Below are 25289 nucleotides of genomic sequence, written 5' to 3'. Positions count from 1 at the left end.
TTATATGATAATAATAAAAGAAATGTAAAAGTGTAAAATACATTTTAAAATTAACGACAACATTGAATACATTGAATGAAATATTTCACAAATAATAATATAATTATTATAGAGACCACATAATCAATTTGGCAACAAAAAATTACTGGGAAATATGAAGTGGTATTTTACACTACCTCATTAGAAGCGCAAGTGACCGTTTTGTTGCATGCGTTCACATCGGTCACATTTTGGCATTCGTAACATTGAAGAGCGGCTCGATGAAATAGATTGACAATATTAAAGTGCAGTTAAACAATTGCGAAAGTGTACGTTTATAATGCAATAATATAATATGCACATGTTTGCCTATTTAATCATATTGAACATACGAAGATAGTGTTTAACAATTAAAACATTCAATCATTACGTTAATAAATAAATTAAAATGCAAAATATACTCATTTGTCAGTTTTTAAGGAATAATGGTTGTTGAATTTGTGTTGAATGTCTCGATTACGACTGGACTTTATTAAAAATCAAGTGTAAGTTTCATAAGATTTGTCTCTATGTATCTTTGACGGATTTGCACTAGTAAAGTTTGAAAGAAAGATATTATACTATAATAATCATTTAAAACGAAAAGAAAGGCTGACATTTTTAACATATCACCGATTTCTCAACAAAGGCAATGTTTTATCGGTATTGTTTTTCGCACATTCATACTCGTCATAAATGTAGATGCTTCGCGTCATTATAAACCGTGCATGAACATGATGAATGTTGGACATTTTTATCTTATAAGTTATAGTGCAGAACACCTTTTATGTGATTGTTCAGACTGAAAAGTGTGACGAGTCTTTTTGTAGTGCAGCTGGACGAAAGTTAATTGTTGATTGCATGAATGACCAAAAGAATAATTGAGATTTGGAACTAAATATTGCGAATTTTAATTGAATTCTCAAGTTCATAATAAGTTCTGCATCTTTCACTTCCTGGAATTAGCCTACACAAATATGAAGGGTATAGTTGTAGATAAGATCATTTGTAATAAATATATATGAACTATTTCACCATTTGTTCCGTTAATGTATAATAGCACAACAAAATTAAGTTTCAATTTTCCTGGAATACTTTTAGATCTGTTCAAATCTGAAATAGGCCCAGTGTTTTTAGCTGACGTTGCACATTTACTTTTCATTCACAGTCAAACTATAATACAGTGCCACGGATCATGAATATACATTAAAGCTCAAGTACAGTTCGCACGCATAGCATTTTCATTTGCAACGTGTGATATTTTCCCGGTCGTTGATGTTCTTAACCACTCAGATTTTACTAAATATAATGTGTTTAAATATGTGACCTTTTTCACGGAATTCACCACATACGCATATAATACAACAAAACATTTTTGCAACGAAGTATATGGCATTCATTTAGTTCCTGCTTATTTCAGTATTTTGGCTTGAAAGTTATCGTTATATATTGTTATCTCTTTCATCATACGATTTGTGTAGTTGTACTTACTTTGGGAGTATAATACACTTTTTAGTACGAATGTTTAGCTAAAGACAAATTATACTAAGCTGTATCATTGCAATACACAATGATAAATGGACTGTAACACCATTAACCTTGTGGCGCTTTTTTAAACTGTATTTTTGAAAACCGTATGTTTGAAAACCCAATAACATATACGCTATGACGCATGATAACATCGTCTTTACTTATTATTTGAACACAAACACTAATCCATAGTTTACCAAACCAGATTTACTTTCACAAAGGTCTAAACAGCAAATATATAAGGCCTCATTTATTTTAGACGGAGTACGACGACACTTTGCACAAACGCATGTTTCCAATTCATAGCTAAGAACTAAAATAAAACGCACAGAAATGATGCAGTTAACTGGAATGAGTGCACACGTCTATGGCAAGCGGTTCGAAGCACAATCCCAAGAAACTATGTTTTTCATGAGAACCTAGGTTCTCAGAATGAGAACCTAGGTTCTCATGAGAACTATGGTTCCGAAATGAAATCTTGGGTTCTCATGTAAACTTTGGATATCCGAGAGAACTACGCGAAAAGCTGTCGATAACCTAGGTTCTTGTGAAAACCTTGGATATCAAACAAGAACTTTGGTTCTCAGAATGAGAACCTATGTTCTCATGAAAAACCTAGTTTCTCATGAGAAGCTAAGTTCTATGTGTCTATGAGAACCTATGGTCTCATGAAAAACCTAGTTTCTCATGAGAACCTATGTTCTCTAGCGTAAACTAAGGTTTTCAAATGAGAACCTAGGTTCTCATGAAAAACCTGGTTTCTTGGTATTTCATAAACCTAGTTTCTCATGAGAACCTAGGTTCTCATGAAAAACCTGGTTTCTTGGGATTATACAACAGGCATAAGCCGTCGGTGACCGCCTCTTGTTCATATGTAAGACCTTTTCCCTGCATGGATGTTCTTGATGAATGAAATTAGTAAAAAAAAATCGGTCTGCTATGGTCTGAACACATGAATAAAAAATTAAACTTGTTTATGAAATAAATCTTTAATTCTAAATATTATTTTGTTACCGCATTAAATGAGTTTCAGATATTCAGTTCCCTTGTTCGGGCCTCATACATCTGTACGGTACAGTATTGGGCTATTTTTTAATTTTCTATTTTAAGTATGTCTGTGATATATTTAAGCAATCATTATGGTATAAATAGAAGTTTAATCTCTATTGATAATGTGTAATAATGTATTATACAATCTTAAGATATCGGCCCACACTGCAAGAAAAACTTATGCACTTAATACTTTGCAAACATATTTCAATAACTTGAGATATCTGCAAAAATAAAGTTCTTAACGGCGTGTTTTCATTTTGTCCAGCCCGTGTGTAATCATATGAGAACCCCATTGATCCTGCGCCCTGAATAATATGTGTCCGGTATTCCAAACGAGCAAGTTTTTACCGTCCGACGCGTAATTCTGGAAACCTAGGTTCTCATGAGAACCTATGGTTCGCAAATGAAAACCACGGATTTAGTATTAAAGATGAGAACTTTAGTTCTCGTCATGAAAACAATGGTTTTCACAGTGTAATTCTGGGAACCTAGGTTCTCATGAGAACTATGGTTTCCAAATAAAAACCACGGATTATGGCAAGCAGTTCGACGAATAATCCCAAGAAACTAGGTTTTTCATGAGAACCTAGGTTCTCATTCTGAGAACCTAGGTTCGTACCAGAACCTTGGTTTTTAAATGAGAACCTAGGTTCTCATGAAAAATCTAGTTTCTCGTGAGTAACTAGGTTCTAATGAAAACCTAGGATATCGAATAAAAACTTGGGTTCTGGAAGCCATGTGCAATCTTCAAGCGAGAAACCTAGTTTCTTGGGATTATGCGTCGAACCGCTTGCCATACACGTTCAATGTGAATGGCTTACTATAGAGTTAACTCTAATTAAACATATTTGTATAATTTCTCCTTTTAAAAACTATTCAGTTTAGAACAGAAAAAAGCCTTTATAACTTTTGCTGAAATCTCATTACATAAATCAAAAAAAGCCGATAACACGCTATATCATGAATTTAATTTACAAAGAGCGGGCATTAAAAATATATTTAAAACCTTGACGTATGGTTTTAAGTTATGTATTCGAAATTGAATGATCATTTGTTGCGATATTATTGTTTGACTAAATCTACGTTCCTTGCATCAAAAAGTGAGAGAGTTCGAAGCAAACATTTTGCTGGCTCATTTGAATTTTTCTGCAGTAGTAAAATGGAATTTGTCACAAGCGGTGATCTGTTTTTACAATCATTATGAAACGTGTAAATCATTTGACACACCATGTTTAGAAATAATTAATCATGAGAACATCGATTGAAATATACACATAACAAATGCGGCCTTCTAGCAATTCGGCCCATGATGAGTATTCGTACATGTCCATGTTAATATAGCTGCAAGTGCAACCAAACACACATCTGAAATTAAATACTCACTTTATTGAACAAATTTAAGTGTAAGAAGCATAAAGTGGTATAAGTAAGGAATGATTTGGTTCAGTTCAAAATAAAAATATACTTTTTAATAATGGCAGTTTAGTCATTTAAATAGATACGTGTAGAGCGTATGCATTCAGAACACGTATTTCCAGCATTTCTAGAAGTAAAATAAATTATGGTTGAACTATAGAAGTTCATGTATTGCTCAGATGTCGAAAGGGGGCTTGTTCACAGCTTGGAAAATGATAATTTAAAATCTAGCATAAATTCTACAAATATACTCATGTGTATTCGAAAAAGCACAATATCGCTTCATATTTATTTAAGGCTTATATAATTATATATAAATGTTTTAAATAAACAGTTTTCTCATAGAATACATGTAATGAGATTTTTCAAAAGTACAAAATCAGTGTATATTTCCTTTAAGCAATCACTTGCTCATATCACAGGTGCTCGTCCCATTTAGTATATAAACATTCAGAGGAATGTTGTTCCATCATCATATGACCACCGTCATGCGGAAATCGGTATCATACCATATGAGGTCAGTGAAGCTCCAGACCAGCTTGCACATTTTTACAATCTGGTAAGGAGCTACGCTGTCCGGTAGGGATACTGCGAAACCTTTCGAGACCTTATAGCGGATTGGGTAGCTCCTAACGAGATTGCGCGATTACCTGTCACATACGGCATAAATCCCATTTTCGCTTGACGCGGCATACATAAAGCGTTTTTAATTGATATACAAGTTGTAGCAAATTAAGAAAATTTGCAATTTTATAAAAGCCTCTTTTAAAGTCACATATTCATTATCGGTAATTTAAATTTTAAGTGTATAGTATTGCAAATGTATTCCACATTATCTAAAGTGTTCCATAACGTATGTTCCTGAACGCATGTCATTAAGTTTTATGCCTTATCGACATCAGCTTCAGGCCCAATATTACGATTTTGCTAATGTTAGAATCTCCTTATCTCAACTATATTATCTTCTTATTGAAGGTGAATTCTAGTAAATGTAGATGAATCCAGTATTGTCTATTTTGGTGGTGCGGTTCTGAAAAGATTATAAATGCAAAACGTCTTTACGATATTATCTGTTTCTGCCTATATTGACTTTTTCTGATGCGATTTGGAATCGAACGCACGTTTGATATGCATGGTGGACAAGGCTCATTAACGCAAACAGAGCATTTTGCAGTTTAAATAACAACTTTGTAGTGAGAATTGTTTACAATACATTTAATGTAGTCTTCATTTTACTGTGTATTATATCCCTATGTCAACATCATGCCGGGTATGCGGATACTTTGATAACAGATGGTACTTCAAAAACAGAGAACAACAAAAGCCGCGCGCGAGAGGAGAGTTCTTCAGCTTTTTTGCATTTATGTCCTGCTCATTCGGTTTTCAGACACGGGACATTGTTTGGTCGATTAATAGTATAGCACTTCTTATTGCGAAAACAGAAATTCGCAGAAAAACGGTGGATTATATTTAAAAAAACGACAACATTCCATCGAGAATCAGCATGAATTGAATGATCAGTACATATTTCAACAAAATAAAAATACATGGAAAAATACCAAGAACGTGCTTTCTTTTCAAAATAAAAGTTAAAACTATCCATTAATGATACAAAATGATACATTGTAGTTAACTAACGTATTTGAGAAAATTCAAGGTTTAAAGAGTCGGATGACAAATTTTCATGGACACTTCTTTAACCGATCATCTCAATGACAATGGCACTTCTATTCCCGATTAGTCGACACTTTTTTCCAGATATAACACACTCTTTTAAGTGAATCAGAAAAGCAGAATTGTGTTATAGTAAGCTGGCAACGCATACAAATGTATGTACTGAATTAGATTAAAAATGCATTACCAAAACATGTTCTTATCCCTGTGGAATATGATTTTGTATAAACATGAAAAAATGTGAAACTCATTCGATATGTCTGATGAGTACCGTCTATATGACCATATATTTGCCAGTTTTCGAGTCAACCCAACCGCCGGATCTTCGCATAGTAAACGTTCTTTAACAATTTTAACTACCGTCGCTTGTAGCGAAACGGTTAACCTAATAATGTATAATTATGTCTTAATAAAGGTACTACGGTCATTACTTATATACATGTATTAGATAGCATGTCATGAAACATCACTCTGCTAAAACTGCTACTTAAAGATAAATATCAGTAGCGATGCAGGTCTGAAATTCTTTTAACTCAACCAATAAAGTGATTTAGGGTCAGGTGAATCGCACTTCGAGCTGACTTTATCATTGTGTAAAAGTTAGTGCTTCCTTTAACCAGAGCTAAAGATACAGGGAGTTTTAAATTATCTTATTAATTTTGTGGCTACGCATTAGTATCGTCTTGATGTTGCGATTTTAATGAGCACCAACGACAAAGAGTTTTATGAAGAACAAAGGTGTATTTGCCTCTTAAAGACCCCTTCGCTCCCGTTATTTAGAGCCCTGCTATAAGTAAAATTAAACACAATCGCGTTGATCGATCCACATGATCCGTTGTATTTTCATCTCTCTGAATCTCAAGGTACTACTAAAAAACAAGCTCATTATGTAAACAATTATTTCCGGTCGTCACTTGAAATATATTTCTTCAGAAATAAACATTTTAATCTTATTTAAAAGCTGCAATTATAATATTCATAGAATTAAATAATAGAAATTTGATTTTTGAAAACGAACAACGCCATTGGTTAAATTTCACATGTGTTTTTAATTAAGTTATGCATAGATTCCCAATATGTCGCGCTTGACTATGCACATTATTCGTACTTCAAAATATTTAATTAAGAATAGACATAATATACATAAATGCATTTCATGTAGTAAGTTATGCTCGGTTATCACGGTGCCCAATTTGTTGAAAGTCTCTGTTATCCGAATTGTCCATTATCGGGAATCAAAGTGTCTGCAACTTCATGAATACCACCTATAAAAACATGCCTTATCTTCGTTTATATTTCATTGAATACTTAGTATCACAATTTCAGTATTTTAAGCACATTGATTACTCTACATGCTGGAATATCAAACAATTGCTTGCAATATTTCTAAGTAGTTTTAGTTTGTTGAAATGTTTACTGTTCGTCCAGTTCATGCTGTTTTCCGACCGCAATTTCTATTTTTTGAGGAAAAATCTACCATTCTTCCGTGATTTTGTTCTTCCCAATATTCCCAATAAAAAGGATACACCATTTATAAACTCGACCATGCGCATTGTCTTAATCAAAGCGCTGTAGGCGCTGAAGGCCTGGGGCTAGGTTAAATGTGACGTAAAATGCATTTAGGATGTTTTATCCGAATTTCTCCCTTTGACCGAATTTAAACGGATTGACCCTAGCGGTTGTGTGCAGAAGCTCAGAGACTGCAAGGAAAGACAATAGTTGTGTATATACTACAGTGTACATAGACGGTGGAGGACAACACGATACTGGTTGTGGGAACGATAACCTTTTGTTCAACTCTACAGATCTGATAGAGGTTCGTCTACATAGGCCGTGAAGATATACAACAACAACAACATGGCCGCAAAAAAGTGTTATTGTTGGCGTCAAATACATACCTTTTAATAGCCTAAAATAGTTTTCTATTACATAATTAACAGATCAGGAAAACACTCATACTTCCTTTGTAATGTGTATAAATAAGAAAATCCACTTAAGCCCAAGTCTCACTTTTGCCGGTAGAGCCCCGGTCCATCCCGGTTTGCTAACGCCGGTCGACCGGCGCGGACCGGGATGATTCGTAGAAATTTTTTAACGCAGTAACACTATTTCCCGGTGCCGCCCCGGTTGATGCCGGTAAACAGCCCGGCAAGGTCCCGGTCAACCCGGACTGGCTACGGTTTATCCCGGTCAAGCCCCGGCAGAGCCCCGGTTGTCGCCGGTAGTGCCCCGGTGAAAGCCGGCAGCGTCCCGGCATAGCCCCGGTTGTCGTCGGTAGTGCCCCGGTGAAAGCCGGCAGCGTCCCGGCAGAGCCCCGGTATACCGTAACACTGCCGGCACTCACCGTGTCTATACCGGCATCAGACCCCGGCAGAACTACGGCAACGCCCCGGTTTCACCCCGGTCGTCGCCGGTAATGCCCCGGCGGAGCCCCGGTGAATGCCGGTGGCGTTCCGGCAGAGCACCGGTTTTCTTATGTACCGTAGCAATACCGGGACTCTAACGGAATTCACCGGGGCATTGCCGTAGCTCTGCCGGGGTTTGTTTGGTTATTTCCGGTGCCTTCCCGGTTGCTCCCGGTGCCGCGCCGGTCGTTCCCGGTCGTTCCCGGTCCTTCCCGGTTCATCCCGGAGGTATTAAACATTTTAATACTTTCCCGGTGGAGCCCCAGTTTACCCCGGTCGTCCCCGATGGAGCCCCGGTTCATCCTGGTAGAGCCCGGATCACGCACCGGGGCTCCGTCGGCATCATAGTGAGACTGGGCCTTTACACTGATAAAGAACGGTGTACAGATTGTGTACGTTGTCTCACGTAGAACTTTTCGCGCTCGATTTGCGCGCTCGATCTGCGCAGTGAAATATCATATCCGGTAACTTTGTATATTTCCGAGAATGATCATGAATATTTATTGTTGTTTTTTTCATATTCTTTTTTCTTGAATGTCTCGTTAACGCAAAACAAAATAATAATATCTTAAAATATGTTTATAAATACCAAATGTAATGTCTTTAGGTATTAGCACTCTAATGGGACATGTTGATTTTCTCTTCTTTCTTCGCATATTTCTTAGTATTGTGGTATTCTGCATTGATCATTAAAGTTTAAATACAATTCACCGAACAATTTTTTTTTTGACATTTTCAGTTTTGAACCCCCCAATTTTTCTTTCTCAATTTTGTATGAACCATTTATTTACAAAATTCACTCTCATTTATCCAAATATTGAACAAACAACACTTTTTTATATGTATTAATAGATAAATGCACAATATATACATAGTTTATAACATGTGAGAAAAGGAATAAAGAAAAAATTAACAAACAAGTGATGTCATCATCCTTCGAAAACGAGAAAAATTGCAATCTCTAGTCACGAGTATTTTTTTAAATAAATTGTCAAACAAATGGCAAAAGGAAATTACAATCTTCGAACTTAGAAATCATCTACAATGTATGCTTGAATGAAAAATAAAGAAATAAATGGGGTTCATAAGTGAAAACGAAAAGTTCCTGCTTTACAATCAAGGCTACCCCCCATTTCCAGAAACGCCATACTGAATTTGAGATTTTTATATGTAACCATAAAGATGAGCTAAATGTTCAAAAATTATTATAAATAAATTAAAAAAAGAGGAAAAGCCTATAATAAACATATAAACATATAAACATACATACATCTCATATATCATGTGTGGCATGGAACCTACTCAGTGCAGTAAGATTTGCTAACCTAGTTTGAAATTGCACGTGAAATGCATTCTTCTATAAATAAGACTTGAAAATGTTAGAGGGAAATAAGAACATTAATAATTAAGTAACAAGGCATACTAAATCATTCAATCAAACACGTTCAAAGGAAAATAGATTTATCAATTTATCAATGACCAGTGATAGCATTAAACTTATTATGACAAACAACACAAGGGCTGTTTGTAAAACCTGCATGCCCCCCATATGGGCTGTCAGTTGTAGGGGCAACCATTGTGTGGATACGTTTTTTGTCACTGTGACCTTGACCTTTGACCTAGTGACCTGAAAATTGATAGGGGTCATCTGCCAGTCATGATCAATGTACCTTTGAAGTTGCATGATCCTTACCTAGGCGTAAGCATTTTTGAGTTATAATCCGGAAACCATTTTACTATTTTGAGTCACTGTGACCTTGACCCTTGACCTAGTGACCTGAAAATCAAAAAGGGTCATCTGTCAGTCATGATCAATGTACCTATGAAGTTTCATGATCCTAGGCGTAAGCATTCTTGAGTTATCATCCTGAAACCATTTTACTGTTTCGAGTCACTGTGACCTTGACCTTTGACCTAGTGACCTGAAAATCAATGAGGGTCATCTTCCAGTCATGATCAATGTTCCTATGAAGTTTCATGATTCTAGGCGTAAGCATTCTTGAGTTATCATCCAGAAACCATTTTACTGTTTCGAGTCACTGTGACGTTGATCTTTGATCTAGTGACCTGAAAGTCAATGAGGGTCATCTGCCAGTCATGATAAATGTACCTATGAAGTTTCATGATCCTAGGCGTAAGCATTCTTGAGTTATCATCCTGAAACCATTTTACTGTTTCGAGTCACTGTGACCTTGACCTTTGACCTAGTGACCTGAAAATCAATGAGGGTCATCTGCCAGTCATGATCAATGTCCCTATGAAGTTTCATGATCCTAGGCGTAAGCATTCTTGAGTTATCATCCGGAAACCATTTTACTATTTCGAGTCACTGTGACCTTGACCTTTGACCTAGTGACCTGAAAATCAATAGGGGTAGTCTGCCAGTCATGATCAATGTACCTATGAAGATTCATGATCCTAGCATTCTTGAGTTATCATCCGGAAACCATCTGGTGGACGGACCGACGGACCGACCAACATGTGCAAAACAATATACCCCCTCTTCTTCGAAGGGGGGGGGGGGCATAACAAATACATCATTGTCATGGTAGTTCTTTGAAGAGCTTCGACAGGTTGGAATAAGTGTCTCCAAAAGACGCTTGGGATTGGTGACCCTGGGCTGACCGTCAGTGTTATTCATTATGAAAATGTTATTGAGACCATTGCGTACAAAGATCATTTTAAGATGCATAAGATTGAGTCCAGAGCCAGCTTTAATATTTATGTTGTTGCAGCATTGAACACATGACTGTAAACAAGAACACTCAGTGACTGCAAGTTCCTAGCTTTGTTCTGGGGTGAATTTGAGTGTAAATCTGTCTGGTTTCATTTTCCTCCTGCACAGGTAATCAGCATATCACTGAAAAGATAACACCATTGTTCCTTTGAAGTTGATATTTGACTAGTAGTTATATTCAGGCAGGTTCGTAAGAACTTCAATAAGTTTCCGTCGAAGAAAATTATGCATAATTGCAAATTGTGTATGAATAATTTTAACCATTTTTATTTATTAAAATAAAAATATTTGGTCTTTTCTTATTTATTTGGCTTCAATAAGCCTTCTCAAAGTTGTTTCTATAAATTGACAACATTTTCTTCATGTTATTAAACAAAACAATCATATACAGATGTCAAATACACAAGCACTTGTATAGGAGTAAGAACTGACATTAGTGTTTCATGAGAAGTGTGACATAATCCAATATGATATACGTCATCGTTTTTATTTATTCAGACATTCACGACATAGCATGTCATCACTAGTATTTTATATGATACACCCTTTTAAACTGGACTAATAAGTAAGTATAAACACCACATATATACATTCTTCATTAAAATGTTAATACCAAATACATGTATTATCCCTGCTGGATATGAAACTGACTATTAACGTTACATTTTATTTATTACTTAAAACATTGGTTCTACATTAACAATCACATAAATCATACTTCGTTTTCATCTTATAAGCCTGTCTGCTCTAAAGAAGATAGTTGAAACTTGATAAATGGTCCTTCCCGCATGTATTTCCATTTTCTTTAAGTTCAATTGATCATTGGAACATACAATGTTGATAAAAAGTAATTAACCGTTCCTGGACTACCAATGTTGTTGATTATTGCTGAAAAGATAATAAATATGCCGCATTTTAATTTTGATAATCATAATACATAATTTAGATGATCACACAAGCATCAGTCATTGACATATCCTTTTCAGAATAGTAATTTTAGTATTTGGGATATAATATACTTTTTTTGTTGTTTGTTTAAGGAAAACATCATTATTTGGTCATAAAATTCAAATATGCTGTCCTTGATTTCCATGCATTTACAACACAACTTTTTCCTATCATGGCATATTTTCTTTTTAAAATGAAAGCAAATATGAGCCTGATTATGTGGTAAATATTACTGACAGGGTGCACTTTTCCTACAAAATCTACTTTACTCCAATAATGAATAATGAAACTGTTATACTTGAATTTTTTTTGCGTACTCCATGTACCTTCCTGTTCCGAGCTTTGTGTTGATGGCAAAACAAGGCAATTCTTTCTTGAAAAGTTGAAGACTGTTCTGTACGTAGTTCTTCTTGAATGCTCTGAGCTTTTATAAGTACATACGTACAGCTCAGACCCAGAGGGTCAATAGCTGGGAGTTGGATTATTGCAACTATCTTCTTTACGTGATGGGTTTTGCCGTACGATAACCCGTTCACATGGCAACAGTCATCACACATGCATAAATTCACTTTATCCCCTTTTACTGCTCACCAACAATATTAAATTTTGTAAGTGACACGGGTTCTAAACGTTATTCTTGACAGTGGTCAAACTTTTCAAGCGTTTGACATTCGTATTTCCAGAAATCGTTTTCTTCATAAAAATAAACACTGCCATGCATTAGTTGACGTTTATCATTAACTCCAGTTACATAAATATGAACAATAATAAGACTTTTATTATCTTTCTCTTTCAATATAGCAAATTGCTTTTTCTTTAAACGACCGAATCTGTCAGGTACAATGTCGGCCATATTTGTTGTCATTTTATTTAGCTTGCGGATCCTTCATTTAGTATTTCATAGCGTATTTATAGCATATTCGTAGTTTTCCGCACATTCCCGGATAACGTTCGGAGTGACGGATCACTCTCTTACACTGCGGTTCATTACATACATGTTGAGGCACGAACGACAACTCTGCTAGGAGAATGGTGACGGATATGTACGAAATAAGGCGATATTGCACGACGTTCATTAGAGTGCTAATACCTTAACAAATGTATCAGAAAAAAATTCTTCTTACTATCTCCGTAGACACTCGTATCTTTTCGGCCTAGACCGTCAAGTGAGGAACTTATTCTCGCATGAATATACAAACAATAATAACAACTATGTCGTAGCCAATGCTTAGCAATTTTGCTTTAATAATATTTTTACACGTTTTATGACACTGTCATGTTATATAGTGATGTTTTGTATTTACAAGGCGAGTTATTGAGATTGCAAAGAACTTCTTTCGAAGAACTTCTTTTATTGCGCATAGTGGTAAATCGGACTTTTCGGAATTCATTCATTCGTGGGTTTTGTCAGCCAGCCAATTCTGACTGCCTCAGAAATGTGTAACATTACTATGACCTTAGGGTTTTGCCCCAGGCCAAAAACTAATATTAAGGATGTAAATATTTAAAAAAACTGAGGAACTTACCTCTTGCTCGTGGCTTTTGTTGTTACCTGTTATCGAAGTGCCATCTGTTATCAAAGTATCCGCATTACCAGCGTAAACATGTAACTCCTTACTGTGGCGATTGGTGGACACAATTAGGTTACCTTTATCGATTGATAGAAATGATCTAAAAGATAATAAACAGAGCTTGGTTAAGCGTTATTTTAAAGTGCAACATTTAACATCACATTGACCTTGAAGACAGATGTCTGGTTTTTATTAGTAACATATCGCCAGATGCAGGTTATTAGTGTTTCCTAGATATTTCAAATCCTTTAATACATTAGGAAAATATAGTTCGAACTTTTCTAAATGTTAAATCAAAATGATAATTTTCGACACGTGACCTTGAAGTATAAACTTCACTTTAAGGTATCTTTTTTGTTTTATGAGTGTCAAAGTGTCTGGAAAAGAAAAACATATGTGCAAAGTAAATATGAAATAATTTACTACATGAGTAATGTAGCTAGAAAACGCAATAGTTAACGTTCAATATCCTGACGATCTTTGAGGTTAAAACTCATATAAGCCATAATCTGCTATATTTTAAACAGCTGAAATTAAAATATGACCTTGACCTTATTTTCCCAAAAATTTACCATCACAAATTCCACCGAAGAAAATCATGGTCTATTTTCAGCTCAAGATTTAAAAAAATGCGTTTTTAAAGACTTCACATATAATATAGTAATCTCATGCATTTAAACATATGTGTAAATAATTCATAGAATAGCATCATATATTTACAATGTATATTGTTCTGTTGCGTATAAATGTTTTCTTATTACTGGCATGTATTTGACATTGAGCTGTGTATGTTCAAGCCTTAAATAACTTGATGCTCTGTTTCTTTAATAAGTGTCTGAATACTCAATATTGAAAACTGTATTTAAAATGCAGACGAAAATTTCAGAGTTTGTTTTCTAGTTTGATTTAGAGTAAATACGTTAAAGTAAATTATTAGATTCCCCATAAAATTATTGGAATTTATATTTGTATTATTGGTGTGCATCAGGTATTTATAGCAGCCTTCGTCCTACTTGCATAGACTTATACTGATGCCGTAAGTTCAATGACAATTGATTTCAACTAATTTATAGAATTATATTATAAACTAACAACATTTTAATGAGAATCATCGTATTTATGTACTATATAGCCATTGAAACGGTGCTGTGTTTGATAGTCTTCGTATAACAACGAACACGTTTATATCATATACGATACGATAAATTAATAATTTCATACAGATTTTAACAATGGATCGTTTTGACTGTAATATTTACTACAGTTTTTGTGTTCGCAGTTATTTTCGTTCCTTTTTCAATGCATTAGTAAGCAACATTTAACAAAACGGGCATAGACTGCTACCTGCCGTCTGTCGGTCGGACCGTAAGATGGTCTGTCCGCCAAGATCATTTCCTCACCATGTTTTGGGAAGGCCTTGACCTAAGACCATTAATATAAGTATGATAATTACACTTTATACATGGATGTGGTATATACAATTTTAATGGATTGTAATTTGTATTTGTTTGGGGAGGGGGATACATGTTTTCGAAAATCTAGTGTTATTCTCGCAAACATGAGCACAGTGAGCCTATATGTGTTGGTGTAGCTAGTGACGGTGTTCTTGTGATTAAAATAAGCATTTTGCACCTTTGATTATATTACTAAATCACTGTACTATATTTGAGAATTATTAACGTGACAATATACAATACCATATCCAATGAAATTAGGGAAAGAGTTCAACAGGCATAGGTTCATATTCAAGGTTTTTTCTGCAAACGATGTTGAATCGTTTTTGTAAATACGAAATGCGTATACCGGTATGTGTTTGTTTATCATAAGTCGTTTTTCTGTCTTCGTTTATGGTTTAGCTCTAACGATGGTCTTGTTTTAGTTGTGCGTCGCGCAGCGTTCGTACGTGTTGCATATGCTACATTGCCTCCTTCCTGGCATACATGTACTGCAGAAGGTCTCTTGGCAGATTTTCACCAAACTTTACAGATAAGGTTCTAGGCAGTTACAAAGCTGTTCACAATGGTTTGTTCATCTGCATTAACAGGTCACCAGGGCTAAAACTTCTTTAAAAAAGGAAAGTATTGTTTTAACAATAATTTACATTTGAGAGCTAGAAAATAGTTGAATAATCGATTTAAATAACAAATGAGTAAGGTAATATATGTATATGTATATAGTTTATATGCGCAGAATATGCAGATCAAGAATTAAGTAACAAAACGAGTTTTGACATCAGGACCGTGCAGTTCAGTGAAAACAGACACAAACAAAGTATATTCATTTTTTATATTATGCGTCATAATGAGTCTCTACATATGAAACATTATGCAAATACCTATAAAAAAAAAGCTGTTTAAGCGCTATGTCACGTAAAAGCTATATTAAATTATTTATTTTTCAAAGGTTTGATGAAGAACGTGTTATTAAGTACGGAAAGTTAACGTATTACCTTTCAGTTGTGTCCAAACTCATTTTGATTATACTTTATTGAGGTTATGGCTGCATGTGTACAAGAACTGTTTAATGTTCATAAAAGAAAACAACGGAAATGTTTCATAGTAACCTGAAAATTTCACATAATGTTCTTTTTAAAACTTCTCTAGTGTTTTTGTACCCGGGTAATAATACTGTGATTCATTTCCCAACTAAGTCAAGTGCAGTGTCTTGTGTTTGTAGTGTACAGATTTCAGTTCCATACCCGTACCATAGTGCTGCTTTAATCTGACTAATTGACAGATTTTCGGATTTTCGTATCTGTGAAAAATGTATTTAAATTAATTTATTAAAATATCAATAATGTTTTTAATAGTTATAAGTACTAATAAATAATTTTACTGGCAAGTAAAAAAGCTGAATAAAAAGCGCAGCATTTACACCACGCTGGATAATTTCGATGTTTCCGAAACATAAATCATACATTATTAGAACTTAACATATATACGAAAGTGTCGAGAGAAAGCGGTAGATTGCTTTATTATTTTACCGCCGACGGCGTTTATGCATAAATAAGGTGTTTTTTTCCCGACAGTTCATACACCGATGAAATGCAGAAAAATGCTATTCAATTTTTATAATTACAACACAAAATGATCTTTTAGCTGAAATTATATCGTGGTAAGGGTCATAAAAGTCCTTTTTAATCTAGCGTATGAATTTTCAGTTTCGGTTTCATCTCCGTCGAACGGGTATATCCAATCGCACATTCTCGGCCCTTTCCGTCAAACATCGGATAAGTACCTCGAAGGAGATAGTATGAATACACATTTCGGAAGCGGTATTGTGGTCTACCTACGCGGGCCTACGCGAATCAAAATTTCATAGTAAAAACAAACATGGCCGGTTTTGCGAGTTGTTTACATATTGCAAAGATGAAAATGGGGATTTTCTATGCTCTGAAGCCAGAGCAAGTACAAACTCTACAGGAATTATGGACGCCATCGTTGTTATTGTTTTTGTTGTTGTAACATTCTTAGAATGGTATCACGTGGGCGGGCTACTTTCAACCCGTATTTCTCCCGAGTCCGATTATGATAATCTGCGAGGGGTACCGAATGCGGGTATATCGTTGAAGTTCGCACAAAAAATATAACGTCATTTCGCTATTGACCAATAAAGAAACAACGCCATTAAGTTTCGCGCAAAACATAACGTCACTTTAGCAATTTGTTTGTTACCAGAAAGTAGCGCTATGAATATTTATGTTTAAATTTGCATACGAAGTGGGTTCATCGGAAAATGAAAAACCGGTCACGTGAACAAATTATCCAATCAGAATGAAGTATTCCTATGAATGTGAAAGAAGTTGTAATTATTCTGATATGAGTCGGATAAATTCAAGTTCACAATCGCACAAACATTATATTCTTGTTATCCTACAATCTGTTTTCATTTGTTCCCGATGCAATAAAAACAAGTCTTTATGAATGAATTTTCTGTAACTTTTTAATTAGTGATTTCGGTTGCACATAATTCAACATGTCTAGTAAATGTTCTCGAATGGCATGCTAGTCCAGTCTTCGCCTACAAGAACTTCATTGTTTATGCTGCTTTTCAAAGTAATGTTCACCCTTCATATTACTAAATAAACGTCTACGTCTGCGGTGCTTTTCTACGGTGGCATAGAGGGGTCATTCACTCCTCTTTTTAAAAGTGCACTCCTCTTTTTTCTATCTCGTGGCCGCGAGTTAGCTATGTCATATCGTGGCCACGAGTTACTAAGTCGAGGCCACGAGTTACTAAGTCGAGGCCACGAGATAGGAAAAAGAGGATTGTAAAACTAAATAAAAAAAGGAGTGCAATTAAAAAAAGCGGTGCAGTGAATAAAGAAGGGGTGCACGTTACTTAGTCGAGGCCACGAGATAGGGAACAGAGGAGTGCAATTAAAAAAACAGAGGAGAGAATGTCACCTCTATGCCGCCGTACTTTTCCGACCAGATACCTGATGAAAAGGTTCATACCGTTTGCTATCGTTATCGTTATTTTTTTCCGGGAACACATGCTTCAAATTGAGCACACATAAACGGTGTGTGGATTGCGGATCTGTGTTCTTAACAGGAGCCGGTATATTCCGGCTTGGAATAAAACATATAAGAATTCAAGTTATTTGTTAGCATATTGACAAAATGACAATGTTGAATACAATTGTCATAAAAATATAAAGATGAATGTAAATATTATATTCAAACACGCGTTAAAGCTTTCATTGTTGTGTTAATAATTAAAAAATGTTTTGTTCATACAAACTCATCAATCAAAATTGTAAATAATTATGGGTTTTAACGCTTTTGTCGATAAAATTTATAATACATCCATAACCGTTAAAAAGCTTGAATTGTGAAAGCGTAACAATATTATTATAAGCAAAACATATTCAGTTGGTTTATTAAACCGATAATCATACAAATAATGAGTGGACAAACATAACGCATTACACGTTTTCATGTTTTATTACATTATTTCACTTTTTACGCAAAACGATGAACCACACTGCGGTTAAGCCTAAATTGGATGACTGTCGTAATAGAAAGGGTGTTGATGTGCGTTCGTCTGTCCGCGTGGTAACCATTAAACCACATCTTTGAAATTGATTAAATTTTATCGGTTCTAACACCACTACGTTAACAAAAATAAAAACACAAAAGTATATAAGGAACATCATTATCAGTAATAATTTTAAACTAATAGGCATTTACTAGAGTATGTTCTGAGCAAATACGCCACTCTATATTTATGTGTAATTGATAAACAACCTTTTACATATTTGAATGTAATTTGAAATGCAAATTATCAAATCATCGATATAATATTGTATCCTATTACCAGATGAAAATCGATAGAATAACAACGATCGTATAAACATGACCTTTATATAATCGCTATTTTTAGATCAGATTTTGTTTTTTCCTACAATTGGATAATCTGTTTTTGTCAACCACGGGAAAATGAAATCATCAACAAGTTGTTAGTTATTGATGTTAAGTTGTGAGGAAATACTAGGATACATAGAATATTATGTGAGTTTTGGATAAAGATCAAGTTTATCATGCTCGGCACGAACCATGTTAGTGCTCGGCAAGCCTCGCGCTACATCGGTTCTAAGCCTCGCATGATAAACTTGATATTTATCCAAAACTCACATAATATTCTCTATATTGCTCAAATGCATATTTTATCTACGGTGATTTTTGATAGGCCATCTAATAGCTTTAACAGGAATGTAACCAGTATTTGTTATACGCGTTTAAGCAGCTAAGCCTAGCACACATTTGATACATTTTAGATTCTATTCGTTTTTAATAGAATACATCACATTACGTGTCCATATTGTAAATCATATCTCACAAATCAAACGTGGGGTTTGTCACTTCTTACAATCTTAGAAGCTGCAATTGCAATGCGTGCATCGTTTCTCCTCCATACATAGGCAGAAGAGGACCCCGACTGGGAACAGCAATATTGCAAGTATAATCCCACATGTGGAGTACCTTTTTATTAGGATACCTTGCTGTAATAAATAGCATATAATCATTTTAGTTATTATATTTCTGTTTTGCTTGAAAGCCTAAAGCTGTTAGAATCACTTTTTTTATCTCTTAATAACCAGTTGTTTGAAAAGACCTTGAAACAAACTCTGACTGGATACTGAACTACGGGCTAGACGGTCGAAATGCCTTTGTCATATCAAGAGCTACGTAACTGTGGTACTTAACAATTTATCAACATTGTATCATATAACAAATAGAAACCAACAGTATGATTGTGACATTAGATTGTATTTTTAATACTTGTAAATTAAATTCATGAAGACATCATATACCATTCAACGCGTACGTGTTTTGTATATTAAATAATACATATCACATGTATTTGTTATCACATACAGTTATTTTACCTTTAAAGCTGTAAAAAAAAAAACACATACAGTAATTTTGATTGTATAATTATGAAGAAAATACGTGTATCACTTTACCCCACAGTGCGGACAGTTTCCGGTACGAGCATTTCCTGCTGATATCACTGCCACAGTTGTGCTCTGCTGAGCCTGGAACATGTTTTGGACGTGAGGGTTCGGTGCCTGAGTGTAGGGATACTGGCCAATGGGTTGAGGGGCGGGTTGACTGTAGTAGCCCGGGGCTGCGGGTTGACTGTAGTAACCCGGGGGTGCGGGTTGACTCTGAGCGTTGTAAACATTACCTGATTAACAAAGGTGATAATGAAGTATAGTAGAACTATTGGTCTTTTAATGAAGTTTACGACGATGAACACAAGATTCAGTATAGAACCCAAAATTCACTCACATGTTCTTTATTGAATGATATCAAATCGAGTTATTTATGCAATGGTTATTAAATCATATAATTATGAAAATAAGAAATATGTTTAAAAATAAAAAACACGACGTGAACATGTGTGCATTTAAGTCTTGAAACCGCTTACAGATTTCAAGAAAAAAGATATGAATGCTAAAACAAGAGAACAGTTGTCGAGACGTTACTTGTGTAAACATGTGTCGTCATTGTGTTCCCGGCAAATACGAATTCACTGACAGAAGGTACTTCAGTTTCCTAAAAGATGACACACATATGTTGCTTAGGAATTTCAAATTCAAATGTACCTTTTCTTTGGATATCAAACCGAAGAGATATATAGAGAACACATGGTTGGTGCCGAGATAGAGAAAGTTTATCCGGTGAGGCTTAAAAAAAGAAAATAGGGCGAGCTTTAGGGAGCCCTATTTTTCTTTTTCGGGCCGAACCGGATAAACTTTCTCCATCTCGGCACCAACCATGCATTCGATTTATCCTGCTTTATGCCGTTGACACATTTTATCAAAGACAAATGATAAATTGACATAACAATATAATTATTCTTGTCAAGCTTCCTACATGTACACAACATTCCAGACGACCGAATAATTACCGATTGTCACGTAAAAAAAAGTTCCACTTTAAACTGTTCTTTTTAATACTTTCCTATTGAAAATATGAGAAGAAATAAAAAACGAATCGAGAATGTGATATTTTTCTCTTGGTCTACAATTACGATAGCAGCCGATATTGGTAAAATACAACACCCTTGTGTAGTGTATTGGAAAGGTTACAGTCAAATATTTGTCACAGCGTGCGTAGGAATACATTACTTCCTGTTGACCGGAGATAGGAAAATGTGTTCGACCCTGCTTTATTAGGTCAATATTTGCAACAGAGGCAGGATAATTATGTTTATGTTAACGTTTGTTAAATTATCCTAATGTGGTTTAACCTTGATGATCCCACAATGTTTTGAATGTATTCGATGTATTCACATATATTCAGAAAAAAGTAGTTTACTCGAATAGAACGCCGTGCGCATTATTACATTAAGGACGATGGTGTTATTGTTGGAGCATTTACTAGCAATCACGATCTGCTTGAATTTGATGGTAAGATACATATTTGCATCCCAAATTGTTTTAATTACAAGCAATGCCCAGTCAAATGGATGGTCAATGGCACGTTGTTTATTCTATCGGAAATTATACGATTCAATTTTGGAAGTTTCGTGTGATCATAAAAGCAATGGTTAAACTAAAATTCTAGGATGAGCGCTACCAAGTCTGTCAATATTTAGATAATTTACCATCATGTCTTTCATTGCAAGACCGCTATCACCATAACGTTCATTTTTTCTGTACTGTTATTACGAAATGAATGGTTACTGGGATTGCTCCTTACAAACTAAATACGTTATTTAAAAAAACATAACAATATTATTTGCTTTTAAACATCGCTTTCTATTACAACAACACGTCCACCTTGCATCAAAGAAATTAGACATAAGCAAAGATTGATCATTGTATAGTATGACTAGAACGAAATAAAAATGTATGTACAGAGATTTGTATTATTGTCAAACCATTCAAACTTACCTTTACAATAAATGAAAATAACAGAGAATAAATGACATATTATAAGGGCGTGGATTGAGTGGCATGCGACTGTGTATTAGGTCCATGATTGGCTTTTATACGCAATATAAATTACCCGCTTCGAAGAGACTTCCGAACATTTTGGAAAATAGCTCCAAGTCACGTACGCTGTAAATTACAATCATGCACATGGAAGGGACGCCCAAATACTGTTTATACAGTATTGATTAGCTTTGCTTACTGCACAAGCTCCGCCTTTACTGATTCAGTAGATTATACTCCGCTTCGTTTCCAATACTCTCGGAACATACTGCAGTATCCAGCGTATACACATTTGTATTTATTAATTGTAGCAGACAACAACTTTAACGGGTTAGGGATGATAATAATAGCACAACTGGTGATATGTCACTGGGTTAGTTGTAGTTACAATTAATTATGTAAATAGTTTAGGAGTGTTATTGTGTACGCATGTACTCTCTTAATCATCCAACGCCATTTACTCGAATACACATTTTTCTGAAAATGTCATGACTATATTATCTCTTATCTCTTCGAAAAAGATTGTTTTGTATAAGATGTTGATAGTTGATTGTTATGCTAAACTATTTGTGACTACAGAATGCGACCTTGACATTCGGCGGTTGATTGTTGATTGTTTTGCTAAACTATATGTGACTACAGAATGCGACCTTGACATTCGGCGGTATACCTTCAACTGGAGAATAGCCTGTTTTAAAGATGGTAGTAAATTATTGAGCTTTGATTCGTGTCGCGTTTCTAACAAATCGCATGGCTGATCTTCATTTATTATTTTTGTTTAAACCTATGTATTTTAGTTCGTTGCATTGAAAATACTACAACTTATTTGAAATGCTAACGTGTCCATTTCCCGGAAGTAGAACCAGTACTTGGTGTCTATGAATGAGATCTTAAGAGCGCTGATCAGCGGGGATAGAACCGGTGACCTCTCGATCGCTTGGCGAAACATCATATCCACTACGCCACGGCGACCTGTTTAAATCAAGTCGACTTTGAAAGCGCTTTAAAATACATGGTTATGTGCGTCTTTATGCGCAAGATGTTGCGTTTATTGTTTTTTGAAGTTTCTGCTTTTAGATTGGTATTTGATAAGGAAATCTTTGAGTATACATGTTTTGTTACCAAGTCACATTTGTGTTGTAAGAATAAATAACGGTTAAGTCGGCGAAGTAACAAAAGTCAAATTTTTGACCGCTCATTGCGCAGCTTTTTATTGCAACAATAGTTTGTAACATGAGCTTTTTTAAATAAAAACATTGCGAGCCCGTAATTATATTACAGAAAACAAAAAGAAGGTAGTCAAAATACCCGAGCAGTACCGGATTTAACACCTTTGGGGGCCCATATGCCGTGAAACTGTTTAGGCCTATGCCCCAGGCCCCTAGTCGGCCAAGTGCCTACTGAAACACCAGTGCCCAGTCAATGTCCTTCGTTTAAATTAGCCTGCCAGTGCCAGGGCTGGCAATGCATAAACTATGCCAATTGTCTTGTATAGGTTTAAAATGTCATTATAATACCGAAATGCCAATACGACATATTATTATACAATAAATAATTTATGACAACAATCGGTGTATAATGTATATTTACGTATTTAACTATTTATCCATAAAGAAAGAATCTGAAAATTAAATTACGATCTACAATAGAGGTTTACCTTTCTGTCCGTTTCATACCGTACCTAATGAACACGTAATGAGCACCTTGAAAACGATATCACTAACAACAAAACAATACGGTTTTGAAAACAGTGAATGATTGTGTTTTGGTAACAAGACGTGACCTTTAATCAGAACATGCCCTTGGTATAAAGTAATTGTCCATTCATTAGCTTAGTCTTAGTAAGTAAGAAGAAATTCTTTCGCCACGGTCTCATGGTGACCCTAAAACTCGCAGGTCCCATAGACAGCTGCCTAATCTGCGTTCGTTTGCATGATGTCGCAATATACCATAATGCTTGCCTATTTCGGAGTTCAACATTAAACAAACCATAAACGAGAAAGTGAAATAAAACAGCAAAGAAACCACAGCAAACGAAACAATAAAGTCTTGAGAAGTTCAGACAACTTAATTTCAGCAGTTTGACTGGTTGGAATATAATGAAAATAGAAAACGCACGATTATAACATTCCTTAACCGAGGCCTGTTCTGGTGTGTAAACTATACTCCATTCTTTAGATTTAAATACGAACAAATGTCAGATAATTCTCAAAAAATGGACTTTCATTTTCAGTATTGTTTTGTTGCACTCAATATATGGCATGCTTGTTCATGTTAATAATTAAACACGTATAAGTAATGGTAAATGGTATTATAATAGTTAAAAAAAAATTAAGTGGAGTATTGACGTCGCAATCGCACAAAAAATATGTTAATTCCCAAATTCGACATTATATTGTTATATCAAAAAAATAAATTATGAACGACTGTTTTTACTGTAAAAAACTGTCTAGTTAAATTTATCCCAATAAAAGGAATTGCGCGTAGTTTCACGTTTTATAGCAATAACACGATTGTTAATATAACAATAATTGGGTAAAACACTGACCTGTTTTAGAGAATGTGTCCTGTATAATCCAACAACTACGGTTACTTAAACATGATGTGCCTCAAAATCAATCTATCGACAATGGATATATTTACGGCGCCTAGCCAAAACGGATAATACTGGAAACATTTGTATGTAACCGGCTTATACGCGAAACGGCTACGGATGATATCAGAATATATTTGAGTCGCGTTCTGAGAAAACTGGGCTTAATGCATGTGCGCAAAGTGTCATCCAAGATTAGCCTATGCAGTCCGCACAGGCTAATCAGGGACGACACTTTCCGCTTTTATGATAGTTTCTGTTTAAACAAAGTGTCTTCTTAGCACCAATTCAGGTGCAAAGGGTCGTCCTCGATTAGCCTGTGCGGAATGCATGATGCGGCGTCTCATCAGGGTCTGCGATGTTTGATTGAATGAATTTCTGTAAATATTCTTAATATAGAAATAAATATACTAGACATCCCTAATTTTGGAAATAAATTGATCCAATTTAGAAGGATGGGAGAGTCCACTAGGCATACGTCGGTTAAGGATTTGATGCGATGCTATTAAGAGCCAAATTTTTATTTGTTTATTTGTCATAATTATGTGTGTTGGTAGCCTATTGACAAAACGTTCTATGCGAGTTCAAGAAGTTTATACTTCGTTGTCACTTTCAATTCTGAGAAGGTGAATCAAATTTCTGATTTCTGAAGACAACGAAATACGAAATCATAACGCATAAATGGTACCACTGCAAAAGTATAACATTGTCCTGGCATTGAATTGGAATTTAAATACATGACAGCCACTTTTAAAATGAAATTCTATATGTGTTTGATTACCTTTTGCGCAACAATACCTGCAGGTTTATCCAATCAGCTTTTCTTACAATGAAAGATATATGTGAAATTTGCATGATGCATGACAATATTACAGGCCGGATAATCTCGATCAGA

General features: G+C 35.1%; 1 protein-coding gene across 1 annotated transcript; it reads right to left on the bottom strand.

The window, feature by feature from the left end:
• Nucleotides 1–18297: 18297 nt before the first annotated feature.
• Nucleotides 18298–24406, bottom strand: LOC127867349 (brain protein I3-like). Its single transcript, XM_052408444.1, has 4 exons — nucleotides 24350–24406; nucleotides 20347–20416; nucleotides 19822–20045; nucleotides 18298–19356 (listed from the first exon to the last, which is right to left on the bottom strand). Exons 2-4 carry the CDS (start codon nucleotides 20366–20368, stop codon nucleotides 19228–19230), a joined length of 375 nt encoding a protein of 124 aa, XP_052264404.1. The 5' UTR covers nucleotides 20369–20416; nucleotides 24350–24406; the 3' UTR covers nucleotides 18298–19227.
• Nucleotides 24407–25289: the final 883 nt, after the last annotated feature.

Source organism: Dreissena polymorpha, chromosome 2, assembly GCF_020536995.1.
Source record: "Dreissena polymorpha isolate Duluth1 chromosome 2, UMN_Dpol_1.0, whole genome shotgun sequence".
NCBI lineage: Eukaryota > Metazoa > Mollusca > Bivalvia > Myida > Dreissenidae > Dreissena > Dreissena polymorpha.
Note: the sequence above shows the minus strand (reverse complement) of the source record. Positions and strands in the feature narration are given on the sequence as shown.